The following is an 18448-nucleotide window of genomic DNA, read 5'->3' as shown; positions in this document are numbered from 1 at the left end:
AGTGAGACTCGGTAAATTTGATGGAAATCATGAAACTTGATTACTTATTTATGTACATATAAAAAGTATTTTTCTAACCACCTTTACGTGGGAAAAGCGCAAACCTAGGCCAAATCTACAATTATTACTTTTAAATGCCTTTATTTGCAAAGACCTATAAAATTCAATGGAGCCAGTGAAGTCCATCAGGCCTAAAATCATTAAAGTTCAGATTCATGCACACGGATAAATTGACAAGTATTCTCATCATTTTGTTATTCTTCAGGGTGCATGCCATTATTATTGTAATGGTGAAAGGTTTTTGTTGGATTTGGATTTGGATTTTGGATGTGAAATTTTGAATGAATAACAAGTGATATAGAAAATATTCACTTCCAGCCCACAAACCACAATGCATAATATCACATGAAATAAATCACATTTCACAGAAGCACCCTTTTATAGAACTCTGCATATTCACAAGTAAGTCAGGTTTGTGAAAAATCATAGTCTATATTAAACCTTAATCTCCAACAAATCATTACATGATGAATCTGATGTAAAATCGTTAAGGGTAATTCTTTATACTAAATCTTATACTCCTGTTTCTTCTTGGACAAAGTTGATGTCAGATTGACTGGCATTAGTAAAACCCACATAAATGGATTGGCTAAATGACAAAATGTATAAACATAGTTAAAAATTTTAATTAAGGAAGAGAGCAGACTTGAGCAGGACCAATGCTATTAGAATTGATAGTCAATTGTTTGTATATTTTAAATTATTACATTTTTCATTATTTATGGTTTATTATGACTTCACTTTTGCTCTATTTTCATTGTTATTCTTAGACACATTCTTTGTATGCATGCATACTTGGCTAACAAAAAACAGACAATAGAGGGTGCTGTTTATTAAAGGGGGAGACTGACTAGATAGATAGACAGAAGTGGAAGTGTAGGAGATTTACTTTGCCTGTGGCTCTGCATACAAAGCCATGAAAATTCCCAGTGTTAGTTACTCAGCATCATGGATGACTGCTTCCCTAAGCTTGTCTAGAAATTAGATTTGTCCAGTCATGTTTAAAACATCACAAACAATACCTAAAACAGAATAAAGCAGGAATATGACAGTACAATAAATATATGGAGCTGAGCTGTTGAGTCTACATATGTGTTTGTATGTGAATCGCAGGGCCGTTGACCGGTTCTGTCCTCTCTCACCTCTTCGTCAGTGAGCCAATGTTTTTGTTCTCTTTTAAGGAGGACAGCCCTCAGCTATAATTACAGTAAGGTCCTTGGCTCTGGGTCAAAGGAGGTAACAGGTTGAGTCTGGGGTGGGGCAGTTTTGTTAAACAAAACATGGAAGAATCTTAGCACCATCTCCTTTTCTCTCTGACCAGCAAAACAGGAAGCCCTTACCTGAGCTGCACTAGAGAGAACTGACAGGAAGTAAACATTTCTAAACACACAGACTGGGGATACAGCTCTCTTTTCAGGCATAACATGCTATATTCTATTTTATTAGTTGGTATTTTTTGCTATCCTACCGTATTCTTTTGTTGGTATTGTATGAAATGTTAATCTTGTAAGAGGCAACACTAAGTGTACACCTTATTTTCATCAAAAGGCCTATATCTCCTATATCTCGAAGCTGCTCCCACACTATTCCCCTTATCTAAAAAGGTGAATGTGGTTCAGTGATGTGAAATATTAGTTTTCAGTCTCTCAGTTACGGGCATCCATTGTCTTCTTCCTTTTTTATTTGACCTCCATGGTGTTATACAGGACATTGGTGTCTGAATAGGTAAGTGAGACAGAGAGACATGTGACAGAAAAATTGCATGATGAGAAGTGTTTTTGGTGGGGTACTTCTTTCAGCAATAAGAGCAGGTGTATGGTAATGGCCTATGAATGTATGTATTCATGCTTCTGTGTGACATATAGTGTCACCCAGTTAATTATTCTGTATATGAGCATCAGTAGTAGATGCTGATCAGCATTTTGAGTTTAAGTTTCATTTTTTTTAGCACAAATTAAAACCAAATTACATAGAAATTATGTGCAGGAGGCTGTAAAAAAGTCCAAAGAGCTTTGGAAGGAATGAAACAGGATGAGTGCCACCCTGTAATACACAACCTGACATCCCCTTGTTTAATGTAAAAATAATAAACAGTGCTCTAACTCCTATTTGTTAACTGTAATTGTAGATCTTTTTAAATAATCTTTAAGACTCTTAAACTGACAACACAGACTTTCTTTAGCATTATTCTGTAGAGGATCAGGTTAGTGTGGGTGTGTAACTGACAATTGTTTTCATTACCAATGAATCTGTCATGAAAGGTTAGGAAATTGTGTAAAATGTCCATCACAACCCAAACCCAAAGATATTCCATTTGTAGTGATATGAAACAGAGCAAATCTTCGTGGTCGAGTTGGTCGAGAAATAACTGATATTGATCACCTATCAAAATAGTTGTCAATTAATTTCCTGTCAATCGATTAATCGATAGATCAGCTAATCGTTTCAGCACTAAGTAAGTTGATCTGGAAGGCTAAACTATCTTTGACTTTGGTAAGAAAGAACATCTATGAATGAAATTAATTATATCATTTACATCTAAAAGGTTATCAACTACCTCAGAAGATCTATGCAGCCAAATTCGAATAAAATAAATCAATGAAAGGGATTAGAACATTTAAAACATGAATACAATAAAATAAATGATTTAAATAAAATAATTGATGGCCACAAAACATAAAGTGTAGTGCTACAAAACATAAATTGCAGCTGTTATCTGCTGCTGTTTAAAGCCAACCATAACATGATCTTAAATTATCAGCATTGTATAACATAGACTGCAGTTTCAAATAGGAAGATTTCCTACGTATGAATTCATCACCTTGAACTCTGAGAAACTGATGGACATTTTCTGCTCTTTTCTGACAGTTAATAAAACTGAACCATTATTAAAGTAATTAAGAATATAATCAGTAGATTAAATGATAATGGAGATAATCACAAGTTGCAGCCTTACTGTACCCTGAAGCGTTTTTTGCGTTTGGGTGGTGTGAGTTATCTCAGAGTGGTGCCTAGAAATCAATGATTCATAAACTGTAATTTGTGCTTCTCCTCATGAAACATTATCTTGTCATTTCTTCATGGTCATAATTAGTGCGTTAGTTTTCATTGCAAAGCAGAACAACAACTGTTTCTTACCACAGAGTTCGTCTTCCCATCACATCAGTTTACCTGTTCCACTGTGTGGATTCTCATGGTCTCTAAAGTTTCACTTCATTAAAACCAACCAGGAGTGATAGAATCACCTTCTGAAACACCATCCCTCACTACTTCTCCGAGCTGTGATCTGTTATACATTATCATTGCATTTCACATTATTGTTATTCTTCAGCGATTGCACAACTTGATGCTGAGGAGACAGTGATGAGAAACGGTGCAGGCTATCCACTCTCTTTGGTTCCTCTCTGAGCCAGCGGTTGGGATTGAAACGTGTAGGTGAGGAAAGGAAAGGAGAGGAGGATGTGAGAACTTCCTCAAACTGTTTGCAGTTTCGCTCTTTGGGACACGGTGGTCGTTACCGGTGGAAATGCAGAAGCTGCTGTTCTGCATTTCAGCTGACAAGAAATGACTCGTTGTTTACCTGAACTGTCACGGTAAAGTGAAGTATAATGAGATACGTTAGCGCAGTGAGCTCGATTTTATTAAACAGTAAATGATACTGTAAATTACCTAACTTTAAAATAGTCACATGATGCACTATATGATAATGTATCTTTTTTTTACTGCAAGAAAAAAACAGTTTTTGGTGCTCTTTCATTCCAGTAGTATTTTTGTTTGCAATGGGGCTTCTGCAATGAGCAGAAACAATGCTTTATTCTGAGTCATACAGGCATATGAAGCCTTTGTCTGGGACACCCACTGTGTCCGTCACTGCTGTTTGATCACAACCTAAAAGAGAGAAGGGGAGAGGTGTTTTCTCTTCCTCTTCCTCTGCTTTGAAAGAGAAGCAGGAGGAGAAAGGCAAGCTTTTTGAAACTCACAGCAATCATCTCTGGCTCGCCAAAGTATGTGTCAGACGACAGACGGTGAGGACTGAGAATTAATATTTGGGCTTATATTCTTTAAAGAAAAGAGTTACAGGGATGTTCTGAAAACACAAACAGCAGGTTCACGCATTCAAGCTTTTATTTTTGATTTAGCAGAATCATATTCAGGTGACCACCATTACACTGCCATACAATAAAAACAAAACCATTACCCCAACAAATGAACTAACAAAGTCATATAGATTAAAAAGAATCTAAACATTAGACATAAGAATAAAACAAAATCACAGTTTATTTCATAAAAACACAACGTCAAGCTTTGTCATATTTGTATCTGTCAAAAGCTACATTACTACACTCGGTAAATGTGATGTTTACTTTGAGTGCAATGTCCCACAAACAAACAAAAACAAGAAAGAAGACGGTTTTAGCAAAACTTAATTGTTGATTTTCATATCATGAGTCAAAGTTAAAGCAAAATTGCATATTTGAGTTAACATTGCAAAATGATTTGTAAAAAACAAAAATATTAAATATCTCTTTGCATTTTATTTACAGAAAAGCTACATGCTAATCATACTCATAAGACCTTTAATGATCCACATTAACTTTCTGTCAGTGACTATTTGTCAATGTGTGACATGTTCTGTACATGCAGTATGCTTCACAGCTTTGTATTACAGTAACTTCATATTTATTTTTTGGTCTGTTAATAAACATGATATGTTCATTTTTCCTTTTTTGTGCTAAGCTACTATATGACATCCTCCATAATCAGTTTTATTTAGAGACCTACACACTTTCCTCTTTCCTTAGGGGAGTGTCTCCTGAACATCCTGTCCATTTTCCTGTCAAGAAAACATCAGCATACCCAAAAATCCTGCATCTTCTCCTCATTCTTCCACTACTTTTTTTCCTCATTCTTTGTCTTCTTCTTCATCCTGTGGACGCGTAAATTCACTTGTGTGCGAGTGGCCCACTATTTCACCTGTCTCCGAACTGCTCTTGTTCCTCTCTGCCACATCGATAGCTGCCTCATAAAAGCCATCCAACTGTTTTTCGTTTTGCTCCGGCTCATCTAACTCTTCCAGCTCTGAATCAGAGTCATAATCATACAACTGTCTACGGCCTGTTTCATGGCGATACTCCTGCTCGCCTAGCTCTAAATCAGATTCATAGGATGCTTCTGGCTGTGAGAGGTGCACCTGGGCACCTGTGGGATCTACAGATTGTCCTTCTGCTGCTGACTCCCTCTCAAATGTCTCATCATCTAAACTTTGCTGGTACGTCTGTTTCTGTTTCTGTTTCTCGCCTGGCCTTAGTTCATCAGGAGATCCCTGTCCTCTCTCCTCCAGCTCAGGGATGTACTGGTCCTCGCCTGCTGGCTCATGTTGGTCCACCTCAGGGCTGTACTGGCTCCTTCTGTACAAACTCTCCTCATCCTCCTCCTCCTGACATGAGCTCCCCGGTACGCTCTCGCCATCGGACTGGGAAAGACGGAGGCTGGGCATGCCCGGCGGCTTCTGGGAAAGGTCAAACGGCTCCTCTTGGCTGAAGTGGGTCAGGAGGCCCATTTGAGTGGTCAGGCAGAATCGCCCCCTTTGCCTAAACACTGAAACCAGAGAAAAAAGTAATTACATCAAGCAACGTTTTCAACAGAAATGCAAATGCCATCGACTGCACGTGCAGATTTGAAGACCCTTACATCTTTCATCCAGCCCTCTGTCCATGACGCCGTGTTTGACCTTCATGTGTCTGGTGAGGTTTCCCTTCAGTGTGAACTTGCTCGGGCAGTAGAGGCATTTAAAGGGTTTGCTGTCTGAGTGGAGATGCATGTGGCCCATTAGATTATGCATCCTGTTGAACTCCTTTCCACAAAGCTGAAAGACAAAAGAGAAAAGTGTATGGCCAGATAAGTTGTTAACAGCCAAATGAGAAATATAACAAGTTTTGCACAGTTTTTACAGAAATAAAAGTATGTGCATACTGAATGGTTGGCATAAATTTTTTTGCAACTTTTGCAAAAAGCAATTCAATTCCTCCACTTAAATGAATATTTCGACAGTTTTGGGAAATATGCTTATTTGCTTTCTCACCGAGTGTTAGAGGATCAATACCAGTCTCATGCATGTACATGAAATCTGAAGCGTAAGCCAACAGCCAGTTAGTGTAGCTTAGCATCAAAATTCGAGAACCAGATAGCCTGTGCAATTGTAACAAGCTCCACCTACAGGCAATTCTGAAATATATATAGAATTCTAACTGTTGTAATTAGATGAGGTGGACCCAATTTTAAAATATTTTATATACTGCAAGCAGATTAGTCTGTAAATAATAGTAACTGCAGCTGTCATATTTGTAGTCAAGTGAGTAAAAATCCTCTGAAATGCAGTGGAGTACAACTAAAAAGTAACAGGAACTTGTAATACTCAAAGTACAATTACCTCAAAATTGCATTTAATGTAAGTATAGCACTTGAGTAAATGCAAATGTAGTTCCCTTCCACCACAGGCCGTAGTAAACACTATTTCAGGATACAAAAACAATAAGCCAACACCATCCACCTATTATTTTCTCAGAATGCAGAGCTACAGCGGAGGGACACGTAATCATGAATGAATGTGCAGGCGTTCAGATATGCACAGACACACACCCTCCCTCGATCCTTGTTTTCCTCTTTTTCCTCTCTGTCTTCCCCCCTCTCTCTCACTCCCTGACACACACAAGAAAAACAGAAAGAGAGAGAGAGAGAGAGAGGAAGCAACATCGAGACAGGGCCAGGAGGAGAACAGGGAAGGGCAACTCCTGCGCTGTCCTTCCTCTGCATTCTTTTTTATTAGGGTGGTCCTTTCCTTCAGGAGGAGAGAGGGACTGTAAACTGTCCAAGAGGACCGTGAGAAAACAGGAAGCTCCCTCCAGCAGCAGAGAAAGCGAGATGAAATCTATTTGCGGGCCCTGTTCTCCGGGGAGGCTGGGGGGCCATTGTTAGAGAGGCGGTTTGTGCGGCGATATCCTTCCTATGGACAAGGAGGCTCCCACTGCCAAAAGCCTCTCTGCTATCTGGTCATCGTCTTAGTCGTCATACCAAACACCAAGGTCAAAACAGACGCTCCAGAAAAGTGGGGAAATCCTTTAATAGCAGCTACCACTAAATATTACAAGTCTGGTCCCCGGCTGTGGTTATCAATAAATATGATTTGGTTATTGATAGAATATTGATGCCTTGATGCTTTCTTGTGAGAGGGAGATGAGACGATCGATACACCTCTCATGTGTGCACGCTAAATGTGAAGCCACAATCATCAGCAGGTTAGCTTAGCTTAGCATGACACTTTTTGTATGGATTAAACAAATAGTTATTTAGGTTTTGGATCTTGTCACCTATGGTAAGAGCAAGGCTATCTGTTTCCCCCTGTTTCAAGACTTCGTGCTAAATTAAGCTTACTGGGTGCTAGCCATAGCTTCATAATTACCACACAAGTCGTGCAAATTGACAAAGTGACAAAACATATAAATATATATGTCTTTAGTACCTGCCATTTACAACAGGACAACATAATTTGTCTTTGCTGTCCAATATTCTTACAAATCATTTGTGAAAAGTAACGCGGTTAGGTTTGGTTAGTTTTAGTTAGGCACTTAAACAAGGATTAGTAACAAGGATTAATAACAACTTAAAGTTAGGGGTCGATTGCGGTCATGGTTAGTAAAAAAAAAGCATGTGTTAAAGTTCAAGGTTTTATTGATCCATCTATCCACTCAAATGTCCTCCCTCTGTGGACTTTGTTGCTCTATAATAACATCGCCTGACCTTCTTTGGTCATACTTCTTATGGCCACTAGGAGGGCTTTGGGCTTTGGGTTCGAACATTTCTTTTTGGGGCATTTGTTAAAATGACCAATACTGTTATTTTTCTTAGGAAAAATTAATTACAGCCACAGACAGTATTGATCTTCCCAAAATGTTGAACTATTCCTTTAATCAGTGAACATAGGAGGAACTGGGGGCCAAAACACAACGCAAAGAGTCACATCTGACATGTTAAGTTCGACCAACCTTGCATTTATAGGGCTTGATGTCCGAGTGGACGATCATGTGAGCCTTGAGAGTCTGTTTTTGGACGAAACTCTTGAAGCACATGTGGCACTGGTAGGCCCGTATGTTGGTGTGGATGAGGACATGGCGCTTCATGTTGGCCAACAGGGTGAACTCACGACCACAGATGCGACACTTATGCTCTTTCACACCCTGAAGAACGAGAAAGTGGGGAAGTGGTGGTGTGAGAAACGTGGTCAACAGACGTCTGCTGCTTAAAATGCTGGTTTGTTTGACCTCTTAAATTCCACTGATCTTCATTTAAGATTTTACTCTAAATCGTATTGGAAAGCGTAAAATTTCGAGATATAAAATACGTGAGGCTGAATTTTGGGAAAATGTGTATAAAATTATGCATAATACAGTTAGAGTATTTCCATTTGGTGCAATGGTGCATGAAAACGTTAAATCAGTTGCATCAGTTGGGACAAACTAATGCAGTATATGTACAAATAATACTGTCAAACTGTTGAATCAGGTGTTTTTTTCCCCAATCCTAAAGTTACTAAAGGGGAAATAAAACATGAAAACTGGATGTTAAATCGCATCAGGACCCAGAATTTGGGGGGGAAATTGCTTTGAGACAGCTGCCAAAACAACCTGTTGGGCTGGTCTCCAAACTCTCTGAGCCATTTTCACCATCTAAAATGTGAACAAGTAATAATGGAAATGTCTTCATGTGACAGCATTTTAGCAATTTATAACTCTTTGATGCACTTTGATGCCAAAATCCATGCTTTTGCTTTCAATCCCTGTAAAAAAAAAAAAAAAAAAAGCAGAGAAAAATGTGGTGTCTTTTCTCTTCGTCCTCCTAATTAAACCTACTTTGTGAGTGAGCGTGTGCTGTTTCAGGTGGTGTGACTGGATGAACTCCATCCCACACTCACTGCAGATGTACGGTCTGATGTCTTTGTGTTTCATCATGTGGTTCTGAAGCTGACTCGGGTACTGGAAAGTCTTCTGGCACTCTGCACACCTGCAGGAACAACAGGTATAACCTCCTTACACAGCCGAACTGAAATGTTAAAGCAATAGTTTGAAATTTTGGGAAATGCGTTTATTCTCACCCAGAATTAGATGAAAAGATTGATACCACTGTCTTATCCATCCCTTAAATATCAAGCCACAGCCACCAGCCTGTTGGATTAGCTTCGCACAAAGACTGAAAGCTGGTGGAAACAGTTAGCCTGGGTCTGTTCGAAAGTAACAAATCCACCCACCAGCTCCTCTAAAGCTCACTGATTAATACGTTTCATCTGTACAAAAACCAAAGTGTAACAACAGCACATTGCAGTTTCACAGGGTTTATGTGCCAGGCTATTTCTTTGCCTGGAGCTGTAACTTCTTAAAGTTGCCTGCCCGACAACCTCACTGCAACGCTAAGACTTCAGGAAGTTACCGTTCATGGCCAGGAAATAGTCCGGCACATGATAATCCTTGATCTAATGAATTGTATGAAAACAAAGTTAGAATTTAAGTTAGATTGTTGAATCTGTTTTTAATCTTCGGGTTTTTGTACAGATTAAACAAACAAGATATAAACTAACACATTAATTGCTATTTGGCAGATTTTGTAATCGCTGGATAGAGCCAGTTAGCTGTTTCCCCATTTCCAGTCGTACAGACATGAGAGTGGTATCAATCTTGTCACAAGGGCACAATCATTAAGACATTTCAGCCAAGGGAAGAACCATTTTTGTGCTCACCTGTACAGGGTGGGGCCACGATGGGCGGTCAGGTGCCTCTTCAGCTGGGCCAGTGTGGGGAAGTCCAGACCACACTCCACACATACGTTTTCCTGGCCTTTTTCATGCTTCAGCTCGTGGGCACGAAGCTCACTGGGGTAAGCAAAACCTCGACCGCACACACCGCAGCTGGAGGGGCAGAAAAAGTGTGTATGAGATGGAAACTTTGGATAAAACTCGGCAATAAAGAGCATAAAAACAACCTGCCACAATCATTCACCTGTATGGTTTCACGTCACTGTGTTGCATCATGTGCCTCTTCAGGTGGCTGGTCTGGGTGAAGGCCTTGTGGCACACCTGGCACTTGTGGGGCCTCATGCCCTGATGGGTGAGCAGGTGTGTGTGCAGGTGGCTCAGCTGCTTGAAAAGCTTCCCACACAGGTGGCATCCGTGTGGCTTGATGCCATTGTGGCCCAGGATGTGCGTGACCAGGTTGTACTTGGATGTGTAGGACTTGTCACACATACGACACTTCCATCGTTTCTGGTCACCTCCAACATCAACATAATAGCTGTCATCTACATGGATGTTGAGCCCGAGCTTCTCAGCGCTGGCCGTCCCACTTCGAGGAGCTCCGTCACGGGTACGATGACTGGTTCGGAGGTCCTCTCTGGGGTAGAAAGCACCAGGGGAAAGGTGCATAACAGGCCCGGGCATGAAGAAGGGGTATGGGAGGAGGCTGTGGTGGAGAGGTGGGAAGTACGGAGGGTGAAGTAGTAGAGGAGAGGGAGGCCAAACAGGGGAAGGACTGAGAGGCTCCTGTTTCACCTGCACAGGTAGATTCATACCCGACGATCTGTGATGAAGCTGCAGTTTGTTGAGCTCGATCATACCAGGGAGGGGTTTCGGAGACAGGGAAGGAATGGGGCGCGGTGGTGGGAGGGAGAAAGGGATGTGGGAGAGGTCCACTGTCTTCTTACTGCTGCTTTCTTCTGCCTCCTCCGCTCCTCTGTCAGGAGATTCGCCTCCTTGGGCGTCCATTTTGAAAGGAGTTCTTTTGCGTTTTTGGGATCCCTCCTTTTGGGTGTAACCGGGGCCTAGCATGGGAAAGAAAGCAGGCGGGCTGAACACGCTGTAGGTGTCTCTGGTGGGCGATATGCTGCTGTATCTGGGAGGGGAGAATTTCGGGGGCTTGATATAAAATGGAGGTGGGCTCAGGTAGAAACTGTGCTGAGATGCCTGTCTTAGTTCATCCCTGAGAGGAGGACTTCTTCGTGGTGAGAAACCGACTCTGTCTGTTTCCATCTTCTTTCTGCGTTGGAAAGAGAACAAGAATGTTTTAAATGTGAAAAGTGTTCAAGTCTTTTACTTAAAGGGAAACGCCACCAATGTCTGTTTACAAACCTAAGGGACTACTAGTCCTGCACATGGGGGAAGGAGAAGTTGTAGAAAGCTTTTTGCAGCTCCAGTGAGAGCAGCATGAAATGTGGTAAGGTGCCTCAAGTGATGTCAGGCAGCGTCTGCTGAAGATTGTTACTACATAGTTTGAAATCTGGGGTTGCATTGTGGGTAATGTAGGCACCAGGTTTTGACACAGAGGAAGAGTGTGTTGAATAAAAAACAGAAAATGTCCACTTTGTGTGTTTGGAGTGAATCTTTGCTTTTTTTGTGTGCAATAACCTCTTCGGGCTTCGAGCAGTTATTTTCAATTAAACCACCTGAGATGTTTGACTCTTTGGTGGTCAAAGGGCCCCAGCTGGACACTGTAAGTCAGAAGTCACAAGCCAAAAAGTTTAGGAATCACTGATTTAATCTTTAGCAATAAATTCTGTTTCATAAAATCATCATCTGTCTTTTTATGTAAAATCTTCATCTGTAAAGTAACTACTAACGACAGTTGTCAGATAATGGTAGTAGGGTAAAAAACGAAAGACAATCTTATCGTTTGGGAAATGACTTGACAAATGTACATCAAATGAGTCTGTGTCTAGTTTCCATTTAACATATGAAACCATTTCTCTGAAGATTTCTTTGGAAGGAATTGTAACCAGGCACAAACAAACAGCATGGTGTCGACACCCACACCTTTCAGTGTTCAACCTGAAACCTCTCACTTCTTCCTTTCACACAGATCTCCTCCTCTCCTGAAATTAGGAAGTTATCTGTGAAATGCTCACCTCTACCTCCCGCACACTTTTCGCTTCTCCATCTCTTTTTTTCTCTGCTCTGTTCATTTTTTTTTTTTTTTTGGTGCACTGATAGCCAAGAAGTTCCCCTTTTTCTCCTCCACAGCTACGTGATGCTTTATTCTGAATCTCTGCGTGCAGTCTGAGTCTGAGTTTGATTAAATTACTGATAAGTATAAAACTGTGATGTTGTAGAGCTATAAATATCTCCCCTGTGTGTCTTTTGTAGATGATGGCCATTGATGAAATGATGGTGATGCTCCACATAGGACACTCAAAGGGGAACTGCCTTACTTCTGCATGCTATTCAAATAGTGCTTAGCAATGTTGTACTTATCTACTCTATTCCTGTAAATAGTTGAGTGCTTATCATAGAGAAACTGCTGGGATTCATGTTAGTCCACATCACTGTAAGCTCTTATCTATTGTCCGTTCCATGTTACCTCCCTGTTTGCTGGTGCAGCTGCATCAGCTACTCTTCTGTGTGATGATACACACATAGCACACATTCATTTTCTCGATTAATGGTTTCATCATTTGATCAAAAATGGTTAGACGAAAAGATAAAATAGTAAAAAATGCCTGTTAAAATTTCCTAAAACCAAGAGAGACATTTTAAAATGCCTTGTTTTGTTTGACCAAGAGTCCAAAACCCAAAGACATCCAGTTTACAGTCACATAACTTAAAGAAAAGCAGAGAATTCATAATTAATTTCCTGTCAACTGATCCATTTCAACTCGTATACATCCAGCTTCACATACTTGCAGACAGTAAAATATGAAATATGAAATCTTACAAGCAGCGCAACATACTGTCTAAGCCCAGGGAGTATCTCTACATATCAATAAATAATGTATAAACGCATGACAGCGATACATCTATTTGGATGTAAATTTGTTATAAGTAACATATAGAAAACAGAAACCACACGCAGGATGCAAGAGGAATGTTATTCAACCTCTTCCCAAGATTCTTACAATTTCAGATGCATACTGAAATTTTCAGTGCTTTCCAGCCAGTTTTAAATGTTGTCCTGGATATTATCATCGTTCACCTCTCCCTCATAAGTTGCACTGTGCAGGGACCCCAGCACATACTTTGCCACACCATGCATTCCAAACAATCCATTAACACCGAAGCCCCTCCTCGCCCGTATGCCAGTCAGTGCCATGTAAGTGTGCGTTTGTGTGAGGCTGCAGCGAGGAGTGTGTGTGTGTATGTGTGTGTGTGTGTGGAACTTACCAGCTGAGTGTAGCAGAGTGTGTTTTCTGTGATGCTGTGGCTGAAGTGCTGCTGCAGCTGCTGCTGTTGTACCTGTACCAGCGTTCTCTCCCTCCTGCTCGCACTGCAACTCTCCTGACAATGAGCTACCCGTCCACGGATAGCATTTGAAGTGACTTAAGAAAGAGAACAGGAACAATCACTTTGTTCTCATTTTTCAGATGAGTACCTTCGGAGAGAAGGAAGGAAGGGAGGGGAGAGGAAGTCAACAAGCCTAGTGCCTTCCTGCAGAAAAATAAGGAAACACTAGATAGACATCTCCATTTCTCTGTGAAATAGGGATTTGTACAGCTTTTGGAAGAACACGGCGAGATCAGATTTTTCTGTTTATTGACAAAGATTGATTTTGTATTTAAGGTAAATAAGTAAAAATGTCCTGTGTTTTTAGATGGAATATGACAAAATCTTAAACCTTTGAACAGCTCTAGAAACTTTTAGGGTAAAGATATTTCAGGTCTTTTCTAGATTGCAGAAGACAAAGTTCATAGGCAGTTGATGAGTGCTGTCATACAGGGGCTGTGCACTATGACATTAAGACCTATGTATGTAATGTATTCCAGCAGAAAAGCCCTGCAACAAATACACCCTCTATCAAACCTTTAATGTTAAGTTTTTGTTTTATTTTAAAGAAAAAAAAACACTCAGATTGTTTTCTTCTTTCTAAATGTTAATTTCCGGTGACTTGTTTGTGGTGTTGTTATAATGGCTTGCACAATGTTGCATAATAAATATTCTTGCTATTTTGTCCACCTCCTGCAAAAAAGCATGACAGATGAAAATAGTGACAGACAATGAAAAATTCATGCATAAATAGATGAAATGTGTCAACACAGACACTAGGTGGCAAGAGTGTCCCATTGTTTGAATGACACTTCAGTCCTGTTTACACCACTTTATGTATCCAAATGGTGACTGGAGACAGGTTTTATGATCTGTCTGTGGGTTTGAAATCTAAATACACTAACGTCGGCCCACGTCTTGATGTCCTGTTCTTCCCTTTTGGCAGAGAAGTTGGTGAACAAAGACGATCTTATGAACTTCTTTTTAATTGAGATGAGGTGGCACTTAGTAGATCAGGAGAGAACTGCAGTAATTGAGCTCATATCATTGCAAGTGTGAAACTGTCTTTTATGAGTTATGGCCGATCATTAGCTGTGTTAATTAGCTCATAAAACCAATTAACCTCAGAACCTGGACGATGCCTGCTTCAATTCCTGTGAGGAATTAAGGATTTTATTAATAGAAAAAGAAAATCTGTAGGTGTGTGTGCCTGTTTGTGTGTCTTTTTTGTCATCATTGGGTTTGTTTACAAACATCCACTCTGCTACAAGTTCTGTGTACTGTACAGCACTGTTGAGCCAAAATGGCGGCTCAGCAGGCCGAAGTTCAGGGATTGACTTCTCCCCACGACCTGTGAAGCCAGCTTTTTTCACTTTCCTCCATCTGTCCCGGTGAAGACGCTTAATAAAGAGGAAAATCTTTAATGTATCTCCTTTTTTCAAATAAAAGCAGATCAAAGTTGAACCACACTTGCCTCCACTCATGCTTTGAATAATTTCATCTCCCCATCTTCTTCTTGACCTCTCTGACTTTTCATCATCAGCTCGAACATGCACGGTCACGCAGCACCAGCCCTTTTCTAATGATTCTCAATAGCAAAACGCAAACCAGGCCACAGAACTGCCCAGCCCTTTGACCCGGCCTGCCCGGTGGTCAGTTTCAATAAAACGAACTCATTAAGAATCTCTAAGTGGCTTTTGGGTTTCTGTGTCACTCTCAAAAGCAGCTGTGGAAGTATATAAGACATGACATTGACACCGTGCAAGATAGAATATCATCTGGAAGCATCTGAAACAAGAGCTTCAAGTCTACTACTCATCGACTGTAAAGCCACAAGTGAGTAAATTTTGCTCTCCGAACATTAGATTTTAGATTAACAGTCGTACTAAATACATTTTTTGTTTTTCTCCTGTCTGTTGTTCCTTCACTCTCTCAGCAGAAATGACTGGAGCTGCTGTGTCCGTGTGCCTGCTTTTTCTCCTATCTGTATGTTCAGCGTGTTACATCTCCAACTGTCCTATTGGTGGGAAGAGGTCCATCATGGACGCACCACTGCGCAAGGTGAGCTGCTTTTTTATCAATCTCTAACTTTGAGTTAAATTGTAGTCACATTATAAAAATAACACTAAGAATAATCACTTGTTTCCTCCACCAGTGCATGTCATGCGGCCCTGGAGACAGGGGCCGCTGCTTCGGCCCCAGTATCTGCTGCGGGGAGGGCCTCGGCTGCCTGCTGGGCTCCCCAGAAACAGCTCACTGTGTGGAGGAGAACTACCTGCTCACCCCCTGTCAGGCAGGAGGGAGACCCTGTGGATCTGAAGGAGGACGCTGTGCTGCTTCAGGACTGTGCTGTGATGCAGGTCAGGAAATCCTGAAGTACCTATAGGCAAAAAAAAGCACATATATTTGCTGATGGAAGAAGTATTTGGATCCTTTTACTTAAGTAGAAATATCAGTACCACACTGTCATAGCTCTGTCAGTGGTACCATTGGATAATAACTACTGCAACGCATTAATACTGTTTAACAGTATTTTAAAGTTCCAGTTGACATGGTTGAGTTTTTACTATTGCTACATGATATAATGCGATGGTGTGTAAATAGCATGCCACTTCAAGAAGATTTTGCATGTTATGTCAATGCATTTTAAGCTTTTTGCGTGTCATTTACTGCTATTTTAGTGTGGGTTAGAGTTGGGGGTTAGAGGAACTAAGTAAACACATGAAAGACATACGTTGACATGTGAACAGCAAAAAATGCGTAGTGATAAAATGCCAAATGACTTGAGAAATCGGTGTGTTTATTCACCATTTGGTGATACCAGGCTGACTAGGGTAGTTTAATATACAGTAGGTTTCTGTATATTATTCATCATAATTTAAACACTTACAGACTTTAAAATCTGAATCTGTAATGGTAACTAAGCTGTTAAATAGATGTATTTGAGTAAAAAGTACAATTTCTCCCTCTGAAATGTAGTAGAGTAGTAGTATTTGAAAGTATCATAAAATTAAAGTACTCAAGCAAAGTACAAATACCTCAATTATACTTAAAGGGGCGATATGTAAGTATTTTAGTTTAAAACATCAAAGATTATCAACAGAATGTGAAGAAATATAAGTTTGGACATTATGTCAAAGACGTCTTTGTCTTGTTTTGTAGAGATCTACTAAAGTTTGCAAGCTAACAAGCTAGCCCTGTCACATAATACCACTCTGTACCTGAAAAAGCTATAGTGTCACGGTGGCATTCAGTCTGCCCACAGTCCAACATGCGGGGATGAAAATGTAGTAACTGCGACAAGGTCGTGTTGCAACTATTAGATTTAGATTTTGCTAACAATTAAGCTAATGCTAGCTCAATGTGCCGGTGAGGGTATTTGTTTGGGTTTGAATTCAACAGTTGGCCAATTCTCACACTTCGCCCCTTTAAGTAGGCTACAGTACTTGAGCAAATGTACTGAACATAGTGTTTATGTTGTTTTTCAAGTATCTTTCTAATCAATTACAAACTCTGATTTAGCTAAACGGGAAAAATCAGTGATTCTGTGGCACAAGAATGTCAGCTTTGATTCCAGCTCCTTTTACTAATGCTTCCAGCATTAGAATATTGATTTCTGTTCGAGCTGTACATATTTTCAAAGGCAAGCAACGTACTGTGTCTTTTCTTGAGCACTACTATTTCAGTCATTGTGAATTCCTACATTTGCTCTCTGGCTCTGAAAAGGTTCATGGTACCATGTCACCAAACCTGATAACAACATATTGTAAAGCGAATGGTTGCAAAAGCAGGTGACCATGATCTACGTTATAACTCCTCCTTTTCTTTTCTTTTTTTACCACAGAGAGTTGTACAACAGATCAATCCTGCCTCATCGAGGAGGAAGGAGACGACCAAACCGGACAATTCGAAGGCAGCGATCCCGGTGACATTATCCTCAGGCTCTTGCACCTGGCTGGTCACACTTCTCCTCATAGAATCCACCAATGAGCTGCCTCTAACAACAAGGTCTCACAGGAAATTCTGCAGCTGTATAGTTGAAGTGGGACTAGTGTTTATTCATATTGTCGCATTTCTATGTTTGTCATCATAACTCTGATTTTGCTGTTTCCCCTGGAGTACTTCTGTAGAGTGCCTTTGTCAATATATTTTTATGTATGAAAATAGGGATGAATACTGACAGTGGTCATCCAGATATCTGCATGTTGAAATAAAGTTTTGAGAGAGTATCAAATGTTTCCCTTTATTTTAGAGCAACCTAACTGAAATTTGTGCAATAATACTACTGTTAAAATGGCTGCAGCATAAACAATTTCAAACCTTCGAAATCCTTTTCTCCATTCAGTAAAGAACAAGTCAGCGTAAATCTTATCAGGTCACTGTGTTAGAGTCTATTCCACTATCACCAAATGTACAAAGCCCAGAGCCATCTTTATCTTTCAGATGTTCGGCTTTGCACAATCCTGTAACAGACCGCTACACGAATCCAAAGGATCCTCACATGACACGTGTGTGTGTTTTTGTGGCAGCTCTAGTGACACAATGTCACTGTTGCAACAGTTATGGTGGTTATCTTGGACAGTAGTCACCTTTGATCTATCTCTTTTGTGAACTCCATGGTTAAACCATAAGCTCCTGTTCTGTGCAAGAGGCAAATGCTCAAAAAATAGTTGTAAACACAGTAGATTGAAGAGATCACTCACGTTAACACTCTGAAACACTGATGACAGATTATTGATATTGTGCTGCAGTGAATTATTTTGTCACCTCTTGGTGGGCTCTGACAGATTTTTTAAGGGAGCTTATCTTGAAAAGTGACATCACCCGAGTAAAGTACCTTTGTAATGAAATGTGGAGTATAGTTCACACGGTAGAAGTGACAGTGAACTCCAGGAGGGTTTATAAGAGCTGCTAAAAAATAACACATACTCTAAACCTTATAATAAAATAGCATATTCAATGCATTTTGAATATGCTTTCAGGACAGGAGCACTGTCAATGTAACATGAAAAACTAACTACATTACAAGAGCAACCTAATTTAATTTTTCTTGTAAAAAAAATAAATAAATAAATAAAAGAGATGCAAAAAAAA

General features: G+C 40.2%; 2 protein-coding genes across 3 annotated transcripts; one reads left to right on the top strand and one right to left on the bottom strand.

Annotated features, from left to right (window-relative positions):
* Positions 1 to 4167: 4167 nt before the first annotated feature.
* On the bottom strand, positions 4168 to 13401 carry znf366 (zinc finger protein 366). Its single transcript, XM_056377323.1, has 7 exons — positions 13256 to 13401; positions 10107 to 11138; positions 9848 to 10015; positions 8967 to 9117; positions 8103 to 8294; positions 5752 to 5926; positions 4168 to 5658 (listed from the first exon to the last, which is right to left on the bottom strand). Exons 2-7 carry the CDS (start codon positions 11129 to 11131, stop codon positions 4964 to 4966), a joined length of 2406 nt encoding a protein of 801 aa, XP_056233298.1. The 5' UTR covers positions 11132 to 11138; positions 13256 to 13401; the 3' UTR covers positions 4168 to 4963.
* Positions 13402 to 15091: 1690 nt separating this feature from the next.
* On the top strand, positions 15092 to 17588 carry oxt (oxytocin). 2 transcript variants are annotated; one of them, XM_056377325.1, is made up of 4 exons: positions 15092 to 15190; positions 15294 to 15415; positions 15510 to 15714; positions 17199 to 17588. In XM_056377325.1, exons 1-4 carry the CDS (start codon positions 15100 to 15102, stop codon positions 17342 to 17344), a joined length of 564 nt encoding a protein of 187 aa, XP_056233300.1. In that variant the 5' UTR covers positions 15092 to 15099; the 3' UTR covers positions 17345 to 17588. The 2 variants fall into 2 exon arrangements, with proteins under 2 accessions (XP_056233300.1, XP_056233299.1); XM_056377324.1 differs by having other exon boundaries at positions 15291 to 15415.
* Positions 17589 to 18448: the final 860 nt, after the last annotated feature.

Source organism: Seriola aureovittata, chromosome 5 (assembly GCF_021018895.1).
Source record: "Seriola aureovittata isolate HTS-2021-v1 ecotype China chromosome 5, ASM2101889v1, whole genome shotgun sequence".
Classification (NCBI taxonomy): Eukaryota; Metazoa; Chordata; class Actinopteri; order Carangiformes; family Carangidae; genus Seriola; species Seriola aureovittata.
Note: the sequence above shows the minus strand (reverse complement) of the source record. Positions and strands in the feature narration are given on the sequence as shown.